At 47.5% G+C, this 20,787-nt stretch overlaps 1 protein-coding gene across 2 annotated transcripts in view; it reads right to left on the bottom strand.

Moving 5' to 3' along the window:
- The window catches only part of LOC123774478 (probable serine/threonine-protein kinase yakA), a 139,485-nt gene that overhangs the window by 16,199 nt on the left and 102,499 nt on the right, over positions 1-20,787 (bottom strand). For both annotated transcript variants that reach the window (XM_069306308.1, XM_045768848.2), the window contains 2 exons: positions 16,264-16,351; positions 6,593-6,764 (listed from right to left, as the gene is read on the bottom strand). In XM_069306308.1, the coding sequence (XP_069162409.1) occupies positions 6,593-6,764; positions 16,264-16,351 (260 nt within the window). The remainder of the gene's footprint in view (positions 1-6,592; positions 6,765-16,263; positions 16,352-20,787) is intronic.

Below are 20,787 nucleotides of genomic sequence, written 5' to 3'. Positions count from 1 at the left end.
TATTTTTGGGATATATATTTAGTTTATCTTTATCTTCTTATTAGGATAAGAAGAGCTATAAAAATTACTTATTTTAGAACTGATTTATTAATTTTATTATTTCGGGCCGTAGGTCACTGAACTGTAGTGACGAAATCGAACGAAATACATATGGTGCTGTGTGTACACGGATTAGACCCGTCCACTGGCGCTGGAGTTGTTATGCCAATAACATAAATAACTTTTCAAATAGCATATGTCTATCATATTACAATATATCTGGTTTTATTTAGTTTATAAATGTAATTAGGATAATAAAGAGCCATTAAAACACTGGTTTTAAAAATTATTTATTAATCTGAAACTTTCAAAGTCTTGGGTCACTGAACTATGATGACACAGACGAAAGTGATTGAAATCTCACTGTAAAGTGAGGTTTACAATACAGTATTCCCTTATCTGTCCACACTCACTCATCTTATTTCATCACAGAAAATGTCTATAAGTTGATTTCACCACATGTAGCTAGCTTTTCAACTTTAGCCTTTAAAGTAGTTTACAAAGATACGTGCCACAAATCAGTGAACGAAAATCATGGAAACATAGTCGTTCACTAGTGTGGACCAGTCTAGCTGGTTTGGTTAATATGGTTCTCTTGTGTGGTCCACTTGAGTAATCCAACTTGTCATATGAAGGAATTATTAATTGTAACCTATAATTACTTAAGTGTAATTACCTAAGTGTAGTTACAGGATGAGAGCTACGCTCGTGGTGTCCCGTCTACCCAGCACTCTTTGTCATATAACACTGAAATTACTGATGGTCTTGGCCTCCACCACCTTCTCACCTAACTTATTTCACCACTCTGTTTACAAAAGTAAATTTTCTTATATTTCTCCATCAGCTTTGATTCGTTAGTTTAAACCTACGACCTCTTGTTCTTGAAGTTCCGGGTCTCAGGAATTTTTCCCTATCAATTTTATCGATTCCAGTTACTATTTTGTACGTAGTGATCATATCGCCACTTTTTCTTATATTTTCTAGTTTTTGCATATTTAATGCCTCTAACCTCTCCTCGTAGCTCTTGTCCTTCAGTTCTGGGAGCCACTTAGTGGCATGTCTTTGCAACTTTTCCAGTTTGTTGATGTGCGTCTTAAGATATGGATACCACACAACCACTGCATATTCCAGCTTTTGTCTAACGAAAGTTGTGAACAATTTCTTTAGTATTTCTTCATCTATGTATTTAAAAGCAATTCTGAAGTTAGAAAGTGTGATAGAATTGGAAAGTTATCCACCACTGTGAACTCTGTCCCAACATCATAAGCTTGTGGACCACTTATGGACCCCTTGTGTGGTCCACTTGTGTGGTCCATTTATGGTCAAACTTGTCATATGAAGAAATTATTTATTGTAACCTGTGATAGAAAGGGAAAGTTTTCCACCAGTCTGTGAATTGTCTCAACATCGTAAGCAAAATCGCACATCCCCCGCTTCGGCGAACCATTGTTCGTTGAACCGGGTGAGTAAATCTGGCCTGAAAAGTGTGTGACCTAGCCAGAGATTTGTTGATTTCGGGTACGTTAAATTGAGGTTGTACTGTACTGTGCAACGGCTGAAGCCTCAAACAGGAGAGGACAAAAGGGCGAAGACATCCTAAGAGCCAAGGCCCAAGCGGATTCCAGAGAAGAGGCAAGCACCACCTGCCAACACGTGAGCCGGGAAGCATAAAACAGTGCAACCACATCCCGCAAGATCGGTGCGAAAAGCTTCAGCAAGGCAGCCGACGAGCGAGCCGCCGAGGCCAAGGCGCCAAAACCAGGAACAGCCCCAAGTGCCCCCACATCCTCCGTGAGCCAGTCTGAAGACAGCTCGAGGAGGGAAAAGAAATGCAAGGCCGAAGCCAAAAGTCCCTGGGCGCGCAAGTCCTCGTCCACCAGCGCCGCAGAAAGGGAGGGAACCTGCACATGGAGCTGAACGACACCAACATCCCGGGAAAGAGCAGGAGCAAACAAGCACCCATTGAGGTGCTCTAGGTCGCCCCCAGGAAAACCTGCAGCACCGTCGAAGCCTCACGCTTGAGTTGCGGGAACGGCAGGAGGAGGGCCAGGCCTCCAAGGTAAAGACAGGACTGTCCGCCAGCCAGGACGACTCCGGAACCTTGTAACGGAGCCAGAAAGTAAACAACGTCCCAAACCTGAAAGCCGAGGGATCCATTGCTGAGGCATAATCTGGGTCACGCAGGAGGTTTGCCGCAAGGGCCACCCGCACCGCAGCAGGTTGGATGCGATAAGCCGAAAACCTCCTGAAAGACGGAACCGAAGCACCTGGGAAAACACGGAACCGAACCAGGGAAGGGGCAGACACCAAGTCCAACTCGTACGCAGAGGGGGGAAAAGAAAACCCCACTCCTTGTAATTGTAAGCCCCGTTCAGAGGGCAGAAAAACCCAGGTGGGGTCCAGCAGGGCCCAAGGCCCCCAAGTCAGCCCCTCCCCAGCCCCAAGATCCTCCTCTGCAGGACCTGAGGCCGAGTCCTCCCCTCAAGCACCGACCCCACTAGACAAGGCCGGCGCAGCCGTAGAAGCCGAACAGAAGGGGGCCCACTGGTCAGACCCAGAGGCTTCGGCCGGGGGAGGAGACTCGAATGCCTCCGTCGCCACACTGGAAGGGGCATCCCCCCGAGGCTGCCCGAGTCTCAAGACCAACTAACCCCTGCTCTGACTTCGAAACCCTCAGACATTTCGGGGCCGGAAGCAGGGGAGAGGGGACCAGAATGAACAACAGGACGGGAAGGATGAGGAGGTGCGGACTGAACCAGGGTCGAGGCAACCCCCACCCCCAAGTCCGGGTCCCTATAAGCAAAACGGGGCAGCTGCGGGGCATCTGGGTGAGCAACCAACCGAGCGCGTTGCAACAAATGAAACCTAGAATGCAACGCCTGCACAGCCTGTACTCGAAGAAGATCATCCGCAGATTGGGTAAATTGAGTCACCAGCAAGCAGCAAAACTCACAGGACTTAGGGTCGAAACTGTCACCGACCTCAACAGGCAGTGTGACAGAGGGAAAAACCGTGAGGGTTGCCCTGAGATAAGGGGACCGAACAACCCTCAAACTTGCATGAAGCGAGGAGTGACTTCGGGGTCGCATCCATTGGACCCACGCATCCCTTACGGGATTCCCAGGGTCCGAGCATTTACTATAAGAGGACTCGCGCTCAGGTAAACTCAGGCAGGGTACTGCTAACCGGCGCCCAAAACTACCAAGCAAACTGTCTACAGCTGAACCCCAGGGACATGTATACTCACGGGGACCTAGCAGGGGACTCCACCAAGTATCAGAAGGAGGCCAAACACCAGTGGCAAATAGGGCAGAACCCCCTACCAAAGCAAAAAGAAAAAGAAAACAAAACCCCACAAGAGGACAATGTACCCCAAGGAACAGAGCCGGTCGCTGTGATTGGTGACAACAAGCTGCACAGCACCCTGTGCCCCTTACCCGTGCAAAACTGCCTCCTACCCTAAGGTAAACTAAAGAGACAAAACATGCAAGTACCCAAAGGGTGGCCAAAAAACCGAGCAGTTAAACGAATCCACAGAGGCAGACCCAAGGAACCTGTGGAAGGTAACCCCAAGCTCCAAGGACAGTACTTATAGGGCACCTAGGGAAGGGAACCCTAGGCGCATGCAGCCCGAGTACTGAAGAGTAACTCCTGACTCTCACACCCCTGGAGAACAGCCGCCACATACAAAGCACAGCGCCTTAAAAGTCTGGAGCCAGAGCACACCATTGCTGCCTATAGCATCAGCCTCAATAACTGGGGCGTGGAGCGCTGGCGCAGTAGGTCTGGGGCTTCCCCTTCCCCCTCCCGGGGAGGGGGGAGCTGCGCAGACGGCGGCGCGGCAACAGGTGACGTCACACTAGTTTGCTCGTTTTTGTTTGGGGGAGTTCTATCCACTTGTTCGGATTTAGGTAGCAATATTTTCACCAGAATAGGGGTTTGTTTTGGGATGCTTACCTTTCTGGGTGCCTGACCCGGTCGATGGCAGACATAGAATGCTTCTAACCACATGGGGGCTTCTATAGGCCATTGTTCCCCTTGCCTCTCTGACGGGGCCAGGTTCTGTCTGTGGTCCCCGGTAGGCCCAAAAAACTCCATACACATGACTGATGCCAAAATCTGACATTAGCATATCAGCCTGGATGGCTCCGGGGTGCTGTAGGGGCTCCCCTCAGAAAGCCCGGCGTGCCACCCCACAACGAACCCAAAAACTGGCCGAGCATTACCCGTGAGCGCGCAACCACTAAAATGTGTATATTCTTTTCAGTTTTCTCATGTCAATTTTCATGTTACATCGTTCATTTTGGTATCAAAATGTTGCAATAGAATTCTCGAAAGGGATACAAGCATATAAGGTCAAAAAGCCCATCGTGCCACCTGCAGCAAACCCAAAAATCAGCTAAGCCTTACCTACAAGCAAGCACACATCTGCACACCCAAAATACCTGCACTAAAATGTTTATACTAAGTTCAGTTTTCTCACGTCAACTTTCGTGTTACATCATTCATTTTGATACCAAAGTGTTCGCAATAGAATTTTCTAAAGGGATATATGCATATAAGGTCAAAAAGCCCAGTGTGCCACCCACAGCAAACCTGAAAATTGGCCAAGCGTTACTCAACAATTTTCGTGTTATATTGTTCATTTTGATATCAATTTGTTCGCAACAGAATTTTTTAAAGGGATATATGTATATAAGATAAAAATAAACAGGCTGCGCTACCCACAGCAAACTAGAAAGTCTGCCAAGTGTTACCCATGAGCATGCACCCATCCGCACACTTACACTAAAATGTGTATACAGTACTCTGTTAAATTTTCTCATCTTAATTTCCATGCTATGTCGTTCATTCTGGTATCAAATGGTTCACAGTCTAAAGGCGTGCATTTTAAAACTAATCCCACAATGATCGGATAAAAAATTAATTTTTAACAAATATTTTAATTTTGGACTTCACCTACGTCCCCAAGGAACATCCGCAGAGTTATTTGTGGACGTCACCTCCGTCCCTACAGAACAAAAGTGTGAATCATCTTAAAAAGAAGAAAAAAATTGATTTTTTTTCCTTGAGCCTAATAGTGCTGCAAGCTATAATCTCAAGTGTCACCCAGGGGTTAATAAAATAAATAAATAAATAAATACAGTAAATAAGCAATAATATTTATTTATATGCAGTATATTTTAAACTAGATACAGTGGAGTACTTTTTAGGTGCACAATGAAATTGACATAAAACTATTAATATGCAGATAATTTCGAGCATAACTTAACATAAACCCAGCTTTTATCATAATGAAATGCTAATTTCTGGGTCAGCCCCTGTGGATCCCTGAAGCTATATTACTGATATATAATCATGCAGGGGTTTTGGGAATTATGGCATCAATACTCTACATTGAGCTAGCCTGACTATTGATGATCCAATGTCATGCACACAAGATCAATATACATCTGGAAGTGGTAGAATAATGCAGCCTGGTAATAGAATTTAAGTACTAACAATGAAGGAATAATGAATGATCCAATTGATAAAATATCACCTTAACCACTGGACTGTGCCAACCGAGAAAACTCGGTCGATGGGAAACTGCGCCAAACGAGAAAACTCTTTTTGAATTTTTCGTACCTTTCAAAATGTGTGCACGGTTGGTTGTGTACGAAATGGACTCTTAGGACCTCCAGTGAGAGGCAGCCATCTTTGAAAAAATTCCCAGAATGCCCTAGGGCTGCTGGCTGGGTTGTACCGAGTGAGCAACCATGGGTGGCGCACGCGCCTCTGGATCCCAAACACCTGTCCGACGCAGTGTTGAAAGATCGCGCTCTGTCGGTGAAATTCAAACCTTATTGTTTGAAGATCATAAGGGTCATGATATTTGTGAAGCTAGATGCAATAAGGACCTAACACAAAGGTCGGATGCAAGTGATACAGCACCTATGAGGTCGATACAGCGAGCGTATCCAGTTGTAGCTCTGAGCGCCACCCTTGGCCCACCTATGCCATCTCCAATTTATATAGATGATACATAGAAGAATCGTTTTCTGTGTTCAGTGATGATGCATCTGATACAAGTAGCATAGATGAACAGTGTTAGCAGCTTCCATTGTGGTGTTTTCCATAAATATTTTCAACAATATCTTTTTATTTTTTTTCTATCAATATTCACAAAGTGCTGCCAGGAAGTACCTTTGCATCTGTATCAGTACATTTCGGTGCTATAACACCATGGTCATCAATTATCACTTTGGAAATTCTGATCTACAGAACCATCAATTTGTTTACATACATTACTGTGTACATAGTGCAAGCAGGTGACATGCCTGCTCTCCATTTATGGAATCCAAATCAACATGTGTTCTTCAGCAAATATTTAAGTGCTTCTTCAAAATTCTTCAATGTTTGAAGGTGTATAAAATGATTCAAGTACAAAAGGCCCACTATAATCCAGAAGGAATGGAGCACAAAAGAATATAAATACACTAGATGCACGCACACACATACAAGTACACATGCAAGATATATCAACAGTTAAAAACACAAGAGCCCTACAAACCACAGTTATGTTGTCAGTGCTTCTGGTTTTTGCAATCAGTGGAGACACTGAGTTCAGATTCAAATGGGTTGTGTCAGTGGAGTGGCGGCGATACTGTGGCAGACCCATGGGGGACATGGTGCTCCCTTCCTCACCTTCACCCTCACTAGTCAGTCCATCAAGTCCAGCCCATCTGTCCAAATGTTACAGACATTAACCACAGGCCACAAGCAAGCTTTTACATTAACATTTATCCCAGCATTTGTATGCTGGGACATTTTAGGGACATCAGAAAAATAGATGCAGATATACACTGCCTGTTCTCATGACAGATCTATCTTGACGTTATCTTGAGATGATTTCGGGGCTTTTAGTGTCCCCGCGGCCCGGTCCTCGACCAGGCCTCCACCCCCAGGAAGCAGCCCGTGACAGCTGACTAACACCCAGGTACCTATTTTACTGCTAGGTAACAGGGGCATAGGATGAAAGAAACTCTGCCCCTTGTTTCTCGCCGGCACCTGGGATCGAACCCAGGACCACAGGATCACAAGTCCAGCGTGCTGTCCGCTCGGTCGACCAGCTCCCTAGCTCCAGATGTGCATAAAAATTGTACAAATTTCCCTACAAATATCCGAAAGAACTTTGAAAACCTCTTTTAAATCAGTTTTTACCTAGGAAAGTTCATAACGCCCAGAGGAGTAACTTTCTCTAAATACATTAGATTTTGTGTGCTTGTATCAACAGATACACATATTAAGCATGAGAACAGGTTGGATACATGCATCTGTTACTTATGTACTAATTTAATTTTCCTAATTGTGCTAGTGGGGGTTGAGCTTTGGTTCTTTGTTCCCGCCTCTATTCAATTAACTTCTGTACAGGTTCTTGAGCCAATTGGGCTCTATTGTATTTACATTTGCATGATACCACATTAAAAAAACAATGACAAAAAAAAAAAAACAGCGTTGAAGGTAATGAAATGCTATTTTCTGGGTGAGTCCCGGAGGCTCCCTGGAGCTATCCATGGCTGATATGGAAATCCTAACTATTTTGCATCAGTCGATGTGGGTGGAGTTCCAGGCCTACTGGGGACCACGAGCCAGAACCTGGCCCCCTCAGAGAGGCACGGGGAGCAATGGCCCATAGAAATGCACATGTGATTTGGCGCATTCTATATCTGCCATTGACCGGGACAGGCACCCAAAAAGGTAAGCGCCACAAAACAAACTCCTATTCTGGTTAACAACGAAAATCGTCAAACAAGTGGACAGAACTCCCCAAAAGAAATTCTAGCAAACAAGCATGACATCACACGAGCCGCACCACATGTCTGTGCAACTCCTCCCTCCCCGGGAGGGTGAAGGGGAAGCCCCAGACCCCCGCGCCAGCGATCCCCACCCTGGATATCCTGAGGCTGGATATCAAAAAACGCAAAAAAACGCTGACCGGAGGGAGGGAGAGTTGCCGGGGAGCCTCTGAGACTCGCCCAGAAAGTGGTGTTTCATTATATTCAACGCTGGTTTTCTGGGAGGAGCCCCTATGGCTACCCGGAGCTACTTCACCAAAGCCAACAGAATAAAAGGGGACTTACCCGGGAGGCGGTCGGTGCTCCACTCCTCAACTCGAAGTCGAGACAACGGGCTGCAACCGTCGACCCAAAGCAACACAGACCCAACTGGGTCCAGGAACGTTCATGAGATAGCGTGCAGCCAGGACCCTGTTCGACTGCCAAAAACCCTGTGCCTGAATGTCAGCCCAAGACATAATGCCATAGATGGAAGCAATAGCAGCAAACATACGAACGTCATGGGCAAGGAGATAGACCGCAGGCTGGCTGGATTTAATGACCATGCGGATGACCTGAGAGACACGAAACCGCGAACAGGAACGAAGGGAAACCGGATCAACCGAAAGTGCGTCCCAGAACACAGAAGCCATGGTGCGCAGATATTGGCGGAGGGACGAAGGGAAACCGGATCAACCCAAAGCGCGTCCCAGATCACAGAAGCCATGGTGCAGATATAGGCGGAGGGCCGCAACCGGATACAACACATGATGAACCCCCGACCTGACAAACCAAGCATCAACAACCCAAGGACCCCTCCGGAAGGCAGCAGTCTCATTCTTCGCCAGAAAAGAGGGAGACGACTGTAGACGAACATACCTATGACCACGACCAAAAGAGCAAAAACCTCTGCGCTGGAGAAGAGCATGAAGCTCCGCCAAACAACCCCCAGAGGATAATGCCAACAGAAAAAGAGCCTTAGCAAAATAATCCTGAACCTAAGGGGCCACAACAAACTGAGGAGAAGAAAGATAGGAGAGCACTCTGTCCAAAGACCAGGACGGCTCAGACGGCGCATGAGCAGGCCGGAGGTGAAACAACGCACAAGACAACTTGCAAAATGGTGCAGAAGTAACATTAATACCGAAAGCAAGCTGCAGCAACTCTGTCAGCGCCGCACGATACGAGGCAACAGTATTAGGCAGATGATGTCGGTCCTGGAACAACCAAGAGAGAAAGGACAACACCACCTGAACTGAAAGCGAAGAGCAACGACGAAGGGACAAAAAGAATCGGAAGGACCGCCAGGAAACTTAATACTGCCGCCGAGAGGAAGCCCGCAGGTGGGAAACCAGCAAGGAAGCCACCTGATCACCATAGAGATGGTGATAAACACAAGTCAAAAATACCAAATGCGAAGACTTGCGGAAAAGAGCGAACCAGTCTTGTACCGGACTGGGCCGATCTCCTGAAAGAGGCGGAGCCGCAGAAAAACCTCCGGGTTCGGACACTGGGCAAGCAGCGCCTGAAACCACGGCTGGGCCGGCCACCATGGGGCCTAGAGGACTACTCACCCCTGGTAAGTCTCCATGCGAGCCAGGACCTGGAGCAACAGCTGAACCGGGGGAAAGAGGTACAGGAACCCCCACCTCGACCAGTCCTGCCGAAAGGCATCGATCCCAACAGCCTCGCAGTCGGGGAAGGGCGCGCCCAAACGTCTGGCAGAGCCAACTGAATGAGTCGGCGTCGACCGTCGGGTCCACAGCACGAACCCGGACAGCTGTCCGCCAGGACGTTGGACACCCCCGGACGTGAACCGCCAGGAGAGCCAAACCCGAGAACTCAGCAGACGAGTCACCTGAAGCGACCAACCCCAAAGAGCCAAAGATTGCATCGAACGCCCTTGGTTCAGACAATGAACTACCAGGGAGCAGTCTGAATGGAACAGGATCATCGATCTGCGGGCAACCCGAACCCTCCGAAGCGCAAACCACATGGCCGTGAACTCCCGCACCATGCTGTGGACCAAACGGAAGGACGGACCCCACCGCTCCTGGCCGGTCTGGTGAACTCTGGTCACAAAGTCCAAGCCGAGAGATAACGCGTCCGTGAACACATCTAGTGAGAGCTCGGGTAGGCGCCAAGGCACAGAACCCCTAAAAACCCAAAGAGGAAGCTGGCAACACAGCAGCAGACACAAGGCCCCCGGGGGATGAACCCAGTGATTGCGAGAGAGGTGGAAGGGATGTCCCCGAAGAAACCAGAACAGCCGACAAAGCCAAACCCGACCTGGCGGGTAGACCAACATAAAAAAGTTCAGGCTCCCGCACAGACCCTCAAGCAACCGCCGGGTGACCCAGGAGCCCCAGAAACAAGCACAGGTGGGACCGCAGCCGAAGGAGAGACGTCGGAGGAAGAGACAAGGAAGCAGTCCGAGAGTCCCACACAAAACCAAGCCAGGACCGAACCTGGGAGGGAACCAGATGGAACTTCTTCCAGTTCACTAGGAATCCGAACCCGGCGAGCTGGGAAAGCACCAAATCCCTGGCGAGCAGACACACGGACCGACTGGGAGCCCAAACTAGCCAGTCGTCGAGGTAAGCCAACACCCGAACACCTAACAGACGCAGACAGGCCACCATGATTTGGGTAAGGCGTGTGAACACGCGAGGTGCCAGATTCAATCCAAACGGGAGACAACGAAAGCGTTAACTCTGACACCCCACAACAAAACCGAACCAGTCTCAGAACACCAGATGAATAGGGACATGACAATACGCGTCCTTGAGGTCCAAGGACATCATCCAAGCGTCCGGCTCCAACAGAAGCCAGACCTGGGACAAAGTGGTCATCCAAAACGAGGGGCAAGAAACCCAAGGGTTCAAACGGGACAAGTCCAGAATGAACCACAGGTCCGCACAGTCCTGTTTTGGAACTGGGAACAGGCGGGAAACCCACCTGAGAGACGGCGTCGTTTCGACCACACCCAAGATGACTCGACAGAGCGCAGGAGAGGAAGCCTGCCCCGTCAGCCCTGAACCCCCCAAAGGAGGAGGAGCCACCCCAACGCCACTGCAGGCCGAGTGAAATGACCCGAAAAGCCCACAAATCGTGAGACCAGGCGTGAGCGAACAGAGCAAGCCTCCCCCCCCCCCCACTGCCACGTCAATGGGGTGAACCACGAAAAGGCCGCTGTCCCGTACGAGAACCTGATCTGCGCACAGAGCGAACACCGTGCTGACCGGGCGGGACCGCAGGTGGCACCGGCACCAAACTCGACACCTGAGGCCGACCTCGATGAAGGGTCGGGGTCGACTCTGGCATGATCCCAGCGGGGTCGTGCCAGAGCCGACCCTGCCAGTGCCAGGGCCGACGGCACCAACAATTCAGACATAGGACGGCAATTGGAAGCCGCCGCCTGAATATAACGCTCAACCGCAGAGGCCTCAAAAAGCAGAGGACAAAAAGGAGAAGACAAGCTAAGAAGCAAGGTCCAAGCGGATTCCAAGGAGGAAGCAAGTATAGCCTGTCAACACGCGAAACGCGCAGTGAAAAACCGCAGCAACGCCTCTCGCAGGATCGCCACAAACAGCTTCAAAAGAGCAGACGACGCACGAGCAACCGAGAATAAGGCGCCAGACCCAGGAACGGCCCCAAGTACCTCAACATCCTCCGCAAGCCAATCCGAGGACAGTTCCAGGAGGGAAAAGAAACACAGGACCGAAGCTAAAAAGCTACGAGCTCGTAAGTCCTCAGCCACAAGCACAGCCGACAGGGAAGGAACCTGCACATGAAGCTGAACCGCATCAATATTCCGCAAAAGCGCAGGACATTGCCGGGTGTGAAGGCCTCAGTACCGAGTGAGCAACCAAGGCTGGCGCACGCAGCATGAGCTAACAGCACCGCTGTTCAGCTTGTGACCACAGCATTGCCGAAAAATTAAAAAAAAATATATATGTAACTGCTATTATTTAGCGATGATAGTATTACAGAAGAGCCTGACTGTGATAAAGACTGAACAATGTTCAGATATCAGTGAACACAATGCTGTTCAAGATGTTCACAGTGCTAGCCACAGCACACTGCCTTTGTTTGATCCAACTAAGAATCTTGAAATGACTTGTCATGGTTCTTTACAAAAAAACTTGTGGAAAATTATTCATTTACAGGATTTTGTGACCAGGATTCTGATAATAGCAGCATTGTGCTGAGAAATAGCGATACGAGTAGTATGGTGGGAGGAGGAATCTTGGTGAGGTAGGGAAGTGGCGCCAACTGGCTGCTGAGTGACGGCCACTGGTATTGTTTGGACTCACCATACCAACTTAGTGGTTCGTTATGGTGAACACAAATGTAGATACTTATATATAACTTGTGTATATAGTGTAATAACAGCACAAACAGTATGCTGGGAGGAGCCATTTTGGTGAGGGAAGTGCCGTCATCTGCTGGTTGCCATGTGACTTATCATGCAGTGAGTGTATAGTGGCCGCTATGCTGTATGGATACCATTCCAGCTTAGGTGTACAGATATGGTAAACATAATACTGTATGTAGATACTTATATATAACGTGTGTATACAGTATAGTGTAATAACACCAAAAATATTTTGTTATTGTTTCATTAACATAATAATTGAATCACTAATATGCACACCATATTTTTGAGTATAGCGATGCTTCAAACATTTTATTACATAAATACTTGTACAGTGGTACCTCCACTTACAAATTTTATCCATTCCCAGAGACGGGTCGTAACTCAAAAATTTGTTATTTGAAACTATTTTCCCATAAGAAATAATGTAAACTGTATTAATCCGTTCCACATCCCCAAAAACATTAACTAAAAAATTCATTTTATACCGAATATCACTCTTTGTACTACCTACAATACAGTATGTATATCTTACCTTTATTGAGGAAGGCGTATGGAAGACGGTGAGGGAGAGGGGAGGAGGAGAGGTGCTACTGTTTGAAAGGGGAGTCCTCTTCCATTATAACATCAGGCAATGATGACTTTTCTGGGGTATTCTCTCTTCTACATTTTGAAGGAGTACCACTAGGACCTGGTTGTGGCTCACTGCTTGCTTGCTTGTCTTATTAAGCATGTCTAAAGTCACTTGTTTTCCCTACATTTTAACTCTTGTCTGTAGTGAGACATCACATTGTCATTCAAAAGGTCAATGCAACGGCCTGCTTTCAGCTTTATCTGGGCGAGTTTGTTCAACAAAACTTTCCAGTTCTTCCCATACTTCACACATTTTCTTAATGAGGTAGGAACGTCCGCTACTGCCTCTACTCACAACCATTTTTTTTTTTTTTGAGATTATATACAAGAGTTGTTACATTTTTGTACAGCCACTAGAACATGTAGCGTTTCGGGCATGTCCCTGGAATACGATCCCCGCCGCGAAGAATCGTTTTTTCATCCAAGTACACATTTTACTGTTGAGTTAAACAGAGGCTACAGTTAAGGATTTGCGCCCAGTAAATCCTCCCCGGCCAGGATACAAACTCATGACATAGTGCTCGCGGAACGCCAGGCGAGTGTCTTACCACTACACTACTGAGATTATTCTTAGGTTGAACCTTACCACTGACTTTCTTGGGACCCATTGTGTGATATATATAATAATTATTTTTATGTCCAAAAACCCAAAAAGCGATTTTGGGTTTAAAAAAAAAAAATTATTTTAACAAGCTTGGAAGAATTTTTTTTTTTTAAATTTCTTATGCACAGTGGTGTTGTTGGCTATTAGCAGCAGTGCCAAAGAGGGGTTAAAGCCACCACCAAACAAAGTGCATGATGTACCCCCCAACCTCCTCCACAACAAAAGGACCCCCTCCAGAAGCCCGCCATCTCATTCATCACCAAAAATAAAAAATAAAAAAAAAAGTGCTGGCTGAAAACTAACAAAATGAATGCCAGGACCAAAGGAACAAAAACCCCAGTGCTGGAGGAGAGCATGAAGTTCACCCATCTGACAACCGGAAGCCAAGGAAATAAAAAACAAACACTATACTGTGATGAAGAAAGAACAGAAAGAAACTGGTCTAAAGACCAGGCAGGTGCAGTGCAGAGATGAAACAAAGCATGAGAATGCTTGTGAAATGGGTCTGAAGTAACGTCCACCCCGAACGCAGGCATAAGCAGCTTTGCCAATGCTAGATGATAAGAAGCAACAGTATTAGGAATCAGATGCCTATCGAGGAAAACCAAGAAAGAAAGGACTGAACAACATGCTCTGAAACAGAAAGAAGGCAACAAAGGGAAAGAAAATGATGAAAGGACTGCCTGGAAACCTCATACTGATATTAGGAAGAAAACCACAGGTGGGACACCATCAAACCAGCCACCTGATCGACATACAAATGGCGATAAAGATATGTCAAAAACTCCAGACACGAAAAGCAGAAGAGAAGCTCACACCAGCGAGGTACGTCACCTGCCGGACTCTCCAAAAGAGGCAGAGCAGTGGAAGACTCCCGGGTTCAGACACAGAACAAGCAGTGCCTGAAACCAAGGCTGGTCTAGCTACCAAGGAGCCAGAAGAATCACTCTCCCTGCCTTTAAGACTCCAGCAGTGCCAGCACCAGGGTAATAGCCAGACCACTGGTGCTGGTAATAGCCAGACTGGGGGAAAAGAGGTAAATGTACCCCCCCACTTCGATCAGTTCAGCCGAAATGCATCCACCGCAAGGACTTTGCAGTTGGGGAACAGCGCTGCGTAAAGAGGCAGATGCCGAGACCACGCAGTCATGCAGAGGTCGACATCTGGGTGCCGATGAAGATGAACTGGCACTGACAGTCCATTCCATGGAAACAGGAAGAAAGCGAAACAGACCGCCAGCCAAAACGTTGGACACTCCCTGAACATGAACAGCATACAGATGTTAGTCCCAAGAACTCGGCAGAGGAGCTATCCGAAGCAACAAGCACAGCAGAGCCACGAACTAAATCCCTCTTGGGGGGAGTTCTTGGGCTCTGTTCGGTTTTGAGTTGCAATGTTTTACCAGTTGGGGTTTGTAATGGCTCTCCTACTTTTCTGGATGATCCCCTCCCCCCCCCGGTTCGATGGCAGACACGACTATACTCTCAGAAAGTGGAGTGTTCATAAGCCACTGCTCCCTGCGCCTCTCTGAGGGAATCAGGTTCTAGCTTGTGGGTTCCCAGTAGGCAAAGAACTCCAATTAACTGATACTCTAGAATAATTTAATGGATATGAGTCCATTAGTTTCAAGGAGCCGATGGGGCTCACTTCAGAAACAGCAATTAACACTATTGCGCGCGCCACGAGAGCACTGCAAACTTTGACGTCACGGGGCTAATGGTGCAGGCGAGTGTGCGGCGACGCCTAAATGTGTATACTCGTTTCAGTTTTCTTTACCTTATTTCTCGTGCTACGTCGTTCGTTTTGGTATCATTGTGTTTGCAATTAAATTCCCTGCAAATGTATATGCATATAATGTCCAAAAACCTGGCAAGACTCCCCACAGCAAAGCCTAAAGTCGGAAAAGTTACCCGTGAGCGCTCAAAATCAGTAAAATGTGTATACTCGTTTCCGTTTTCTCATCTTAATTCTCATGCTACGTCGTTCGTTTTGGTATCATTGTGTTCGCAACTAAATTCCCTGCAGATGTATATGCATATAATGTCCAAAAGCCTGGCGAGACTCTCCGCAGCAAAGCCTAAAATTACCCATGAACGAGCACCAATCTGCACACCACAACCTAATGTGTATACTCATTCAGTTTGATAACATCAATTTTCATGTTACATCGCTTGTTTTGGTATCAAATTGTTCGTAATATAAAGGCGCACATTTTAAAATTAGTCTCAGAAAAATAGAGCAATAACTGGAATTTTAACAAATATTTTAATTTTAGACGTTCATCATCAAAATTATTTATATCTTTCCAGTGTTCTGACATCAATTTTCATGTTACATCGCTCATTTTGAGATCAAATTGTTCGCAATATAAAGGCGCACATTTTAAAACTAGTCCCATAATAATAGCATAATAAATAGAATTTTAATAAATATTTTAAAATTTAAAATTTAGACCCAAAAAGTATTTATAATCTTTCAAGTGTTTTGACATCAAGTTTCATGTTACATATTTCATTTTGGTATCAAATTGTATGCATTCTAAAGGCGCTTATTTTGAAACTATCCCAAGGTCGATCGGATAAAAAATGATTTTTATACAAATATTTTTGTATTGGACTCGAGTCCTGTCCACGGCTAGGACTCAAGAGAAAAAAATGGACATGATCGGTGTCCAAAGAGAGAGATACTGTTAAGTAATATAATTCAGTATCCTCAGCCCATAGGAGTGAGATTTTGAGTAATGATAAAGTATGAATGTAAACTATGTAAATATAGTTCAAGAGCACACTTACAGCAGTGTAGAAGCTGCAGGCCACGATGCTCTGTTTGGTGCATCACGTCCATGGCAGGTGGTACTTCTCCGCTCACAGCCAATCCCATCTGTGGTGAAATTACATTAAACAAAACTCAATTATACTTGAAATATTAAATTTTTTTCACTAAAACAAATTTCAATACCATCACTATGCCATTTCCTATTTCAATTGGTAAGGAGTCATTTTCCCCAAAGACATATAAAAAAACCAGCGTTGAATGTAATGAAACGCCATTTTCTGGGTGAGCCCCGGAGGCTCCCTGGAGCTTATCGGGCTAATGTATGTTATATTAGACCGGGGCATTAGCAAAGGAGTTCAGACCTACCAGGGACCAGCACCAGAACCTGGCCTCTTCAGAGAGGTTTCAGGGAGCAATGGCCCTGGAAAACCCCCTTGTGGTTGGGGTTTTCCCTTATCTGCCATCGACTGGGGTTTGCACCCAGAAAGGTAGGCATAACAAAACAAAACCCCACATGGTAAAAACTAAAACAAAAACCGAACACAGAGGTAGAAACTCCCTACAATCCCAAGGAAACAAGCAAACAAGCAAACATCACACTTTACTGCCGTGCCGATCATCCGCGCAACCCTCCCGCCCCGAGAGGGGAGGGGGGAGACCCGGACCTACCACGCTGGCTGCCTAGCATCAGTTCAGAAGCTAAGCTTCAACCAACACGAAAAAACCACCGACTGGTGGGAGGGAGGGTTGCCAGGGAGCCTCCGGGGCTCACCCAGAAAATGGCGTTTCATTACATTCAACGCTGGTTTTCTGTGGGGAGCCCCAACGACTCCCTGGAGCTTCATACCCAAAGAGAAGGAAAAGAAAGGGCTGACCCAGGAGGCGGCCGCTACAAACTCCGCAACGCGAAGCCGAGACAACAGGCTGCGACCTGCGAACCAAGGCAACATAAACGCACAGGAGCAGACGCGCATAAAGAATGGGCGGCTAAGAACCTGTGCAACCTTCAAATCCCTGCGCCCAAAATGAGCCTTAGACGTCACCAACACAGCAGCAAAAGCTGCAAATGTCCGAACAGCATGCGCGCAAGGACAGACCGCAGGCTGGAAGACTTAAAAACTCTGAGGACGACCTGGGAGACCTGAGCCCTGAAACAGAGAACGAGGGAAACCGGATCAACCCAAAGCGCATCCCCAGACACGGTACGCAGGTAACGGCAAAAAAAGCGCAACCGGACAATACAGGACGCACCCCCGGCCGAACCAATCATGCATCAATAACCCAAGAACCCCTCCAGAAAACAGCCGTCTCGACCGTCGCCAGAAGGACGGAGAAAGGCTGCAAACATACAAACCTACCTCCAGTACCAAAGAGCAGAAACCTGAACCAAAGGGGCTACCACAAACTGAGGAGATGATAAGAAGGCACCTTGATCAAGGAACAGGACGGCTCAGGCGACGCATGAGCAGGCCGGAGGTGAAATAAAACACGAGAAAGCGTACGAAACGGGGCAGATGTGACGTTCACCCCGAACGCAAGCCGGAGCGGCTCTGCCAGCACCACACAAAATGAGGAGACAGTAAGAAACATCAAAACTGTAGTCCTGAAAACCTAAGAAAGGACAAAACAACCCGATGCGAAAGAGAAGACAACCTACGAAGAGCAAGAAAAAGTGCATAGAAACACCAGGAAACGTCATACTGTCGCCGAGACGAAGTTCGCAGATGGGACACCACAACAAAGCCACCTGATCACCACAGAGATGGTGATACCCGCGTCAAAATACCAGACCTGAAGAGAAGGCCGAACCAGTCACGTACAGGACAGGTTCGACCTGCCAAAAAAAACGGAGCCGCAGGAAAACGGCCCAAGGTTTGGACACCTATCAAGCAACGTCTGAAAATAAAGCTGGGCTGGCCACCAAGGGACCATAAAGACTACTCTCATGGGAATGGGCTCCAACCGAGCCAGAACCCGAAGCAACAGCTGGGCCAGGAGAAGAGGAACAGGTACCCCCACCTCGACCAGTCCTGCCGAAAGGCATCCACTGTGAATGCCTCGCAGGCGGGTAAGGGCGCCACATAAAATGGGTGACGCCTAGACCACACCGACTCGAAGACGTCCATGGCCAGGAGTCCATACGTCCGGCAGAGCCAACGAAACAAGTCGGCGACGACTGGCCAATCCACGAACAGAGGAATGAACCGAGACAGCTGTCCGCCAGGATGCAGGACACATCCCGGACATGAACCTCACAGTCAGCCAAACCCTGAGAATCCAGTAAACAAGCCACTCTAAGGTACCAACCCCAAAGGTCAAACACCTAAGAGAAACCCTGTGGTTCCGGCAAAGAACCGCCAGAAAACAGTCCGAATGGAGCTGAATGGGAGAGCACTGAGTGACCCAAACCCTCTGAAGCGCAAACCAGACAGCCACGAACTCCCGAACCGTGCTGTTAGCCCGACGGATGGACAGACTGCACCATTCCCAGCCGACTTGGTGAGCACTGGTCACAAAGCCATAGCCGAGAGATGACCCGTTCGTGAACACATCGAGCGAAGGCTCAAGGAGGTGCCAAGGCATAGAACCCCGAAAAACCCAAAGAGGAAGTTGGTGACGCAGCACCAACACAAGATCCCCGGAAGAACGAACCCAACAATTGCAAGAGAGGCGAAAGGGGAGTCTCCGAAGGAACCAAACAGACACCGAAGCCAAACCCGACCCTGCGGGCAGACCAGCACGTCGAAGTTCAGACTCATGCACAACTGCTCGAGCAACCGCCAAGCCACCCAGGACCCCCTCATGAACATCTGAAGGTGGGACTTAAGCTGCAGCAACACGACTGGAGAGAATGACAAGGAGTGGCCCAAGAGCCCTAAACAAGACCCAGCCAGGTTCGAACCCGGGACAGAAACAAATGGAACGGCCTCCAGATCACTAGGAAACCAAACCTGGCGATCTGGAAAGAACCACACCCCTGGCGAGCAGACAAGCGGACCGACTGGGAGCCCACACCAGCCAGTCGTCGAGGTAGGCCAGACACCGAATCCCAAGCAGACTCAGACAGGGCACCAAGATCCGGTAAAGATGCGTAAATCCCCCACCACCAACAGTGCCAGTCCCGGAAAACTGGAGAGGAATGTGTCAAGAATTGACCTGGAGGTCCAGGGCCACCATCCAGGCACCCGACCCCAACAGAACCCGGACAGGAGACAACTGTCCTCCGATGAGGGCATAGAATCCAGGGCGCAGAATGAAGAAGTTCAGAAGAACCAGATTCGATGGGCCCATGTCGCATAAAGCAGACGGGAACCCCAGAAGGATGGGGCGGATCGATCACGTCCAATGCACCCACGAAGATGACAACGAAGCGCAGGGGAAGAAGCCCACCCCGCCAGCCCTGAACCCCCCAAAGGGGGAGAAGCCGTCCACCGCCGCCACCAGAGGCCGGAAGACAACCAAAAGCGCCCACTAGCTGCAGGACCATGCGAGAGTTAGCAGAGCAAGCTGCTCCCCCAGCGCCCTGTCAACAGAGAAGGGAACAGAGCCCCTTCTGAAAGAAAAAGTATACATCCAGTACACATATATACATATAAATTATGTATATACACCTACACATACATATACACATACACACAAGGTATGTTACTCATACCTCTGACGAGAGGGCCAGAGACCAAAAGACACAAAAATGGAATCAATACAGGGAGAGGCCGAACCCCAAAACATACCAGCGATACAAAGATGCGAGAAACAACTACACGGCAGTGAGGAGAGGGGCAGAAAGAAATTTTGAAAAAGGGATTGCAGACAAATGTAAAACAGAACCAGGTCTATTCTAAAAATTCATAAACAACAAATTGCAGGTAAAGCATAATATTCAGAGGTTGAAAATGGGAAATAGATTCACAGAAAATGAAAAGGAAATGTGTGAAACATTAAACGAAAAGTTCCAAAGTGTGTTTGTACAAAATGAAATCTTCAGGGAACTAGATACAATAAGAATTCCAGAGAACATCATAGAGCACATAGAGGTGTCTAGAGACGAAGCGGAAAAAATGCTCAAGGACCTAAATAAAAACAAAGCAGTTGGTCCAGATGGAGTTTCACCATGGGTTCTGAGAGAATGTGCACCTGAGCTCAGCATTCCTCTTCAACTGAATTTTCAGGCATCCCTGTTTACAGGAATTGTAGCTGATGTGTGGAAACAGGCTAACATAGTTCCAATCTACAAAAGTGGAAGCAGGGAAGACCCCCTTAATTATAGACTGGTATCATTGACAAGTGTAATAGTCAAAATATTGGAAAAATAATTAAATCTAAATGGGTAGAACACCTGGAGAGAAATGATATAATATCAGACAGACAGTATGGTTTTTGATCTGGAAGATCCTGTGTATCGAATTTACTCAGTTTCTATGATCGAGCAACAGAGATATTACAGGAAAGAGATGGTTGGGTTGACTGCATCTATCTGAACCTAAAAAAGGCTTTCGACATAAGAGTTCCACATAAGAGGTTGTTCTGGAAACTGGAAAATA

This window comes from Procambarus clarkii, chromosome 1 (assembly GCF_040958095.1).
Source record: "Procambarus clarkii isolate CNS0578487 chromosome 1, FALCON_Pclarkii_2.0, whole genome shotgun sequence".
NCBI lineage: Eukaryota > Metazoa > Arthropoda > Malacostraca > Decapoda > Cambaridae > Procambarus > Procambarus clarkii.
This window is presented reverse-complemented; position numbering and strand designations above follow the sequence as displayed.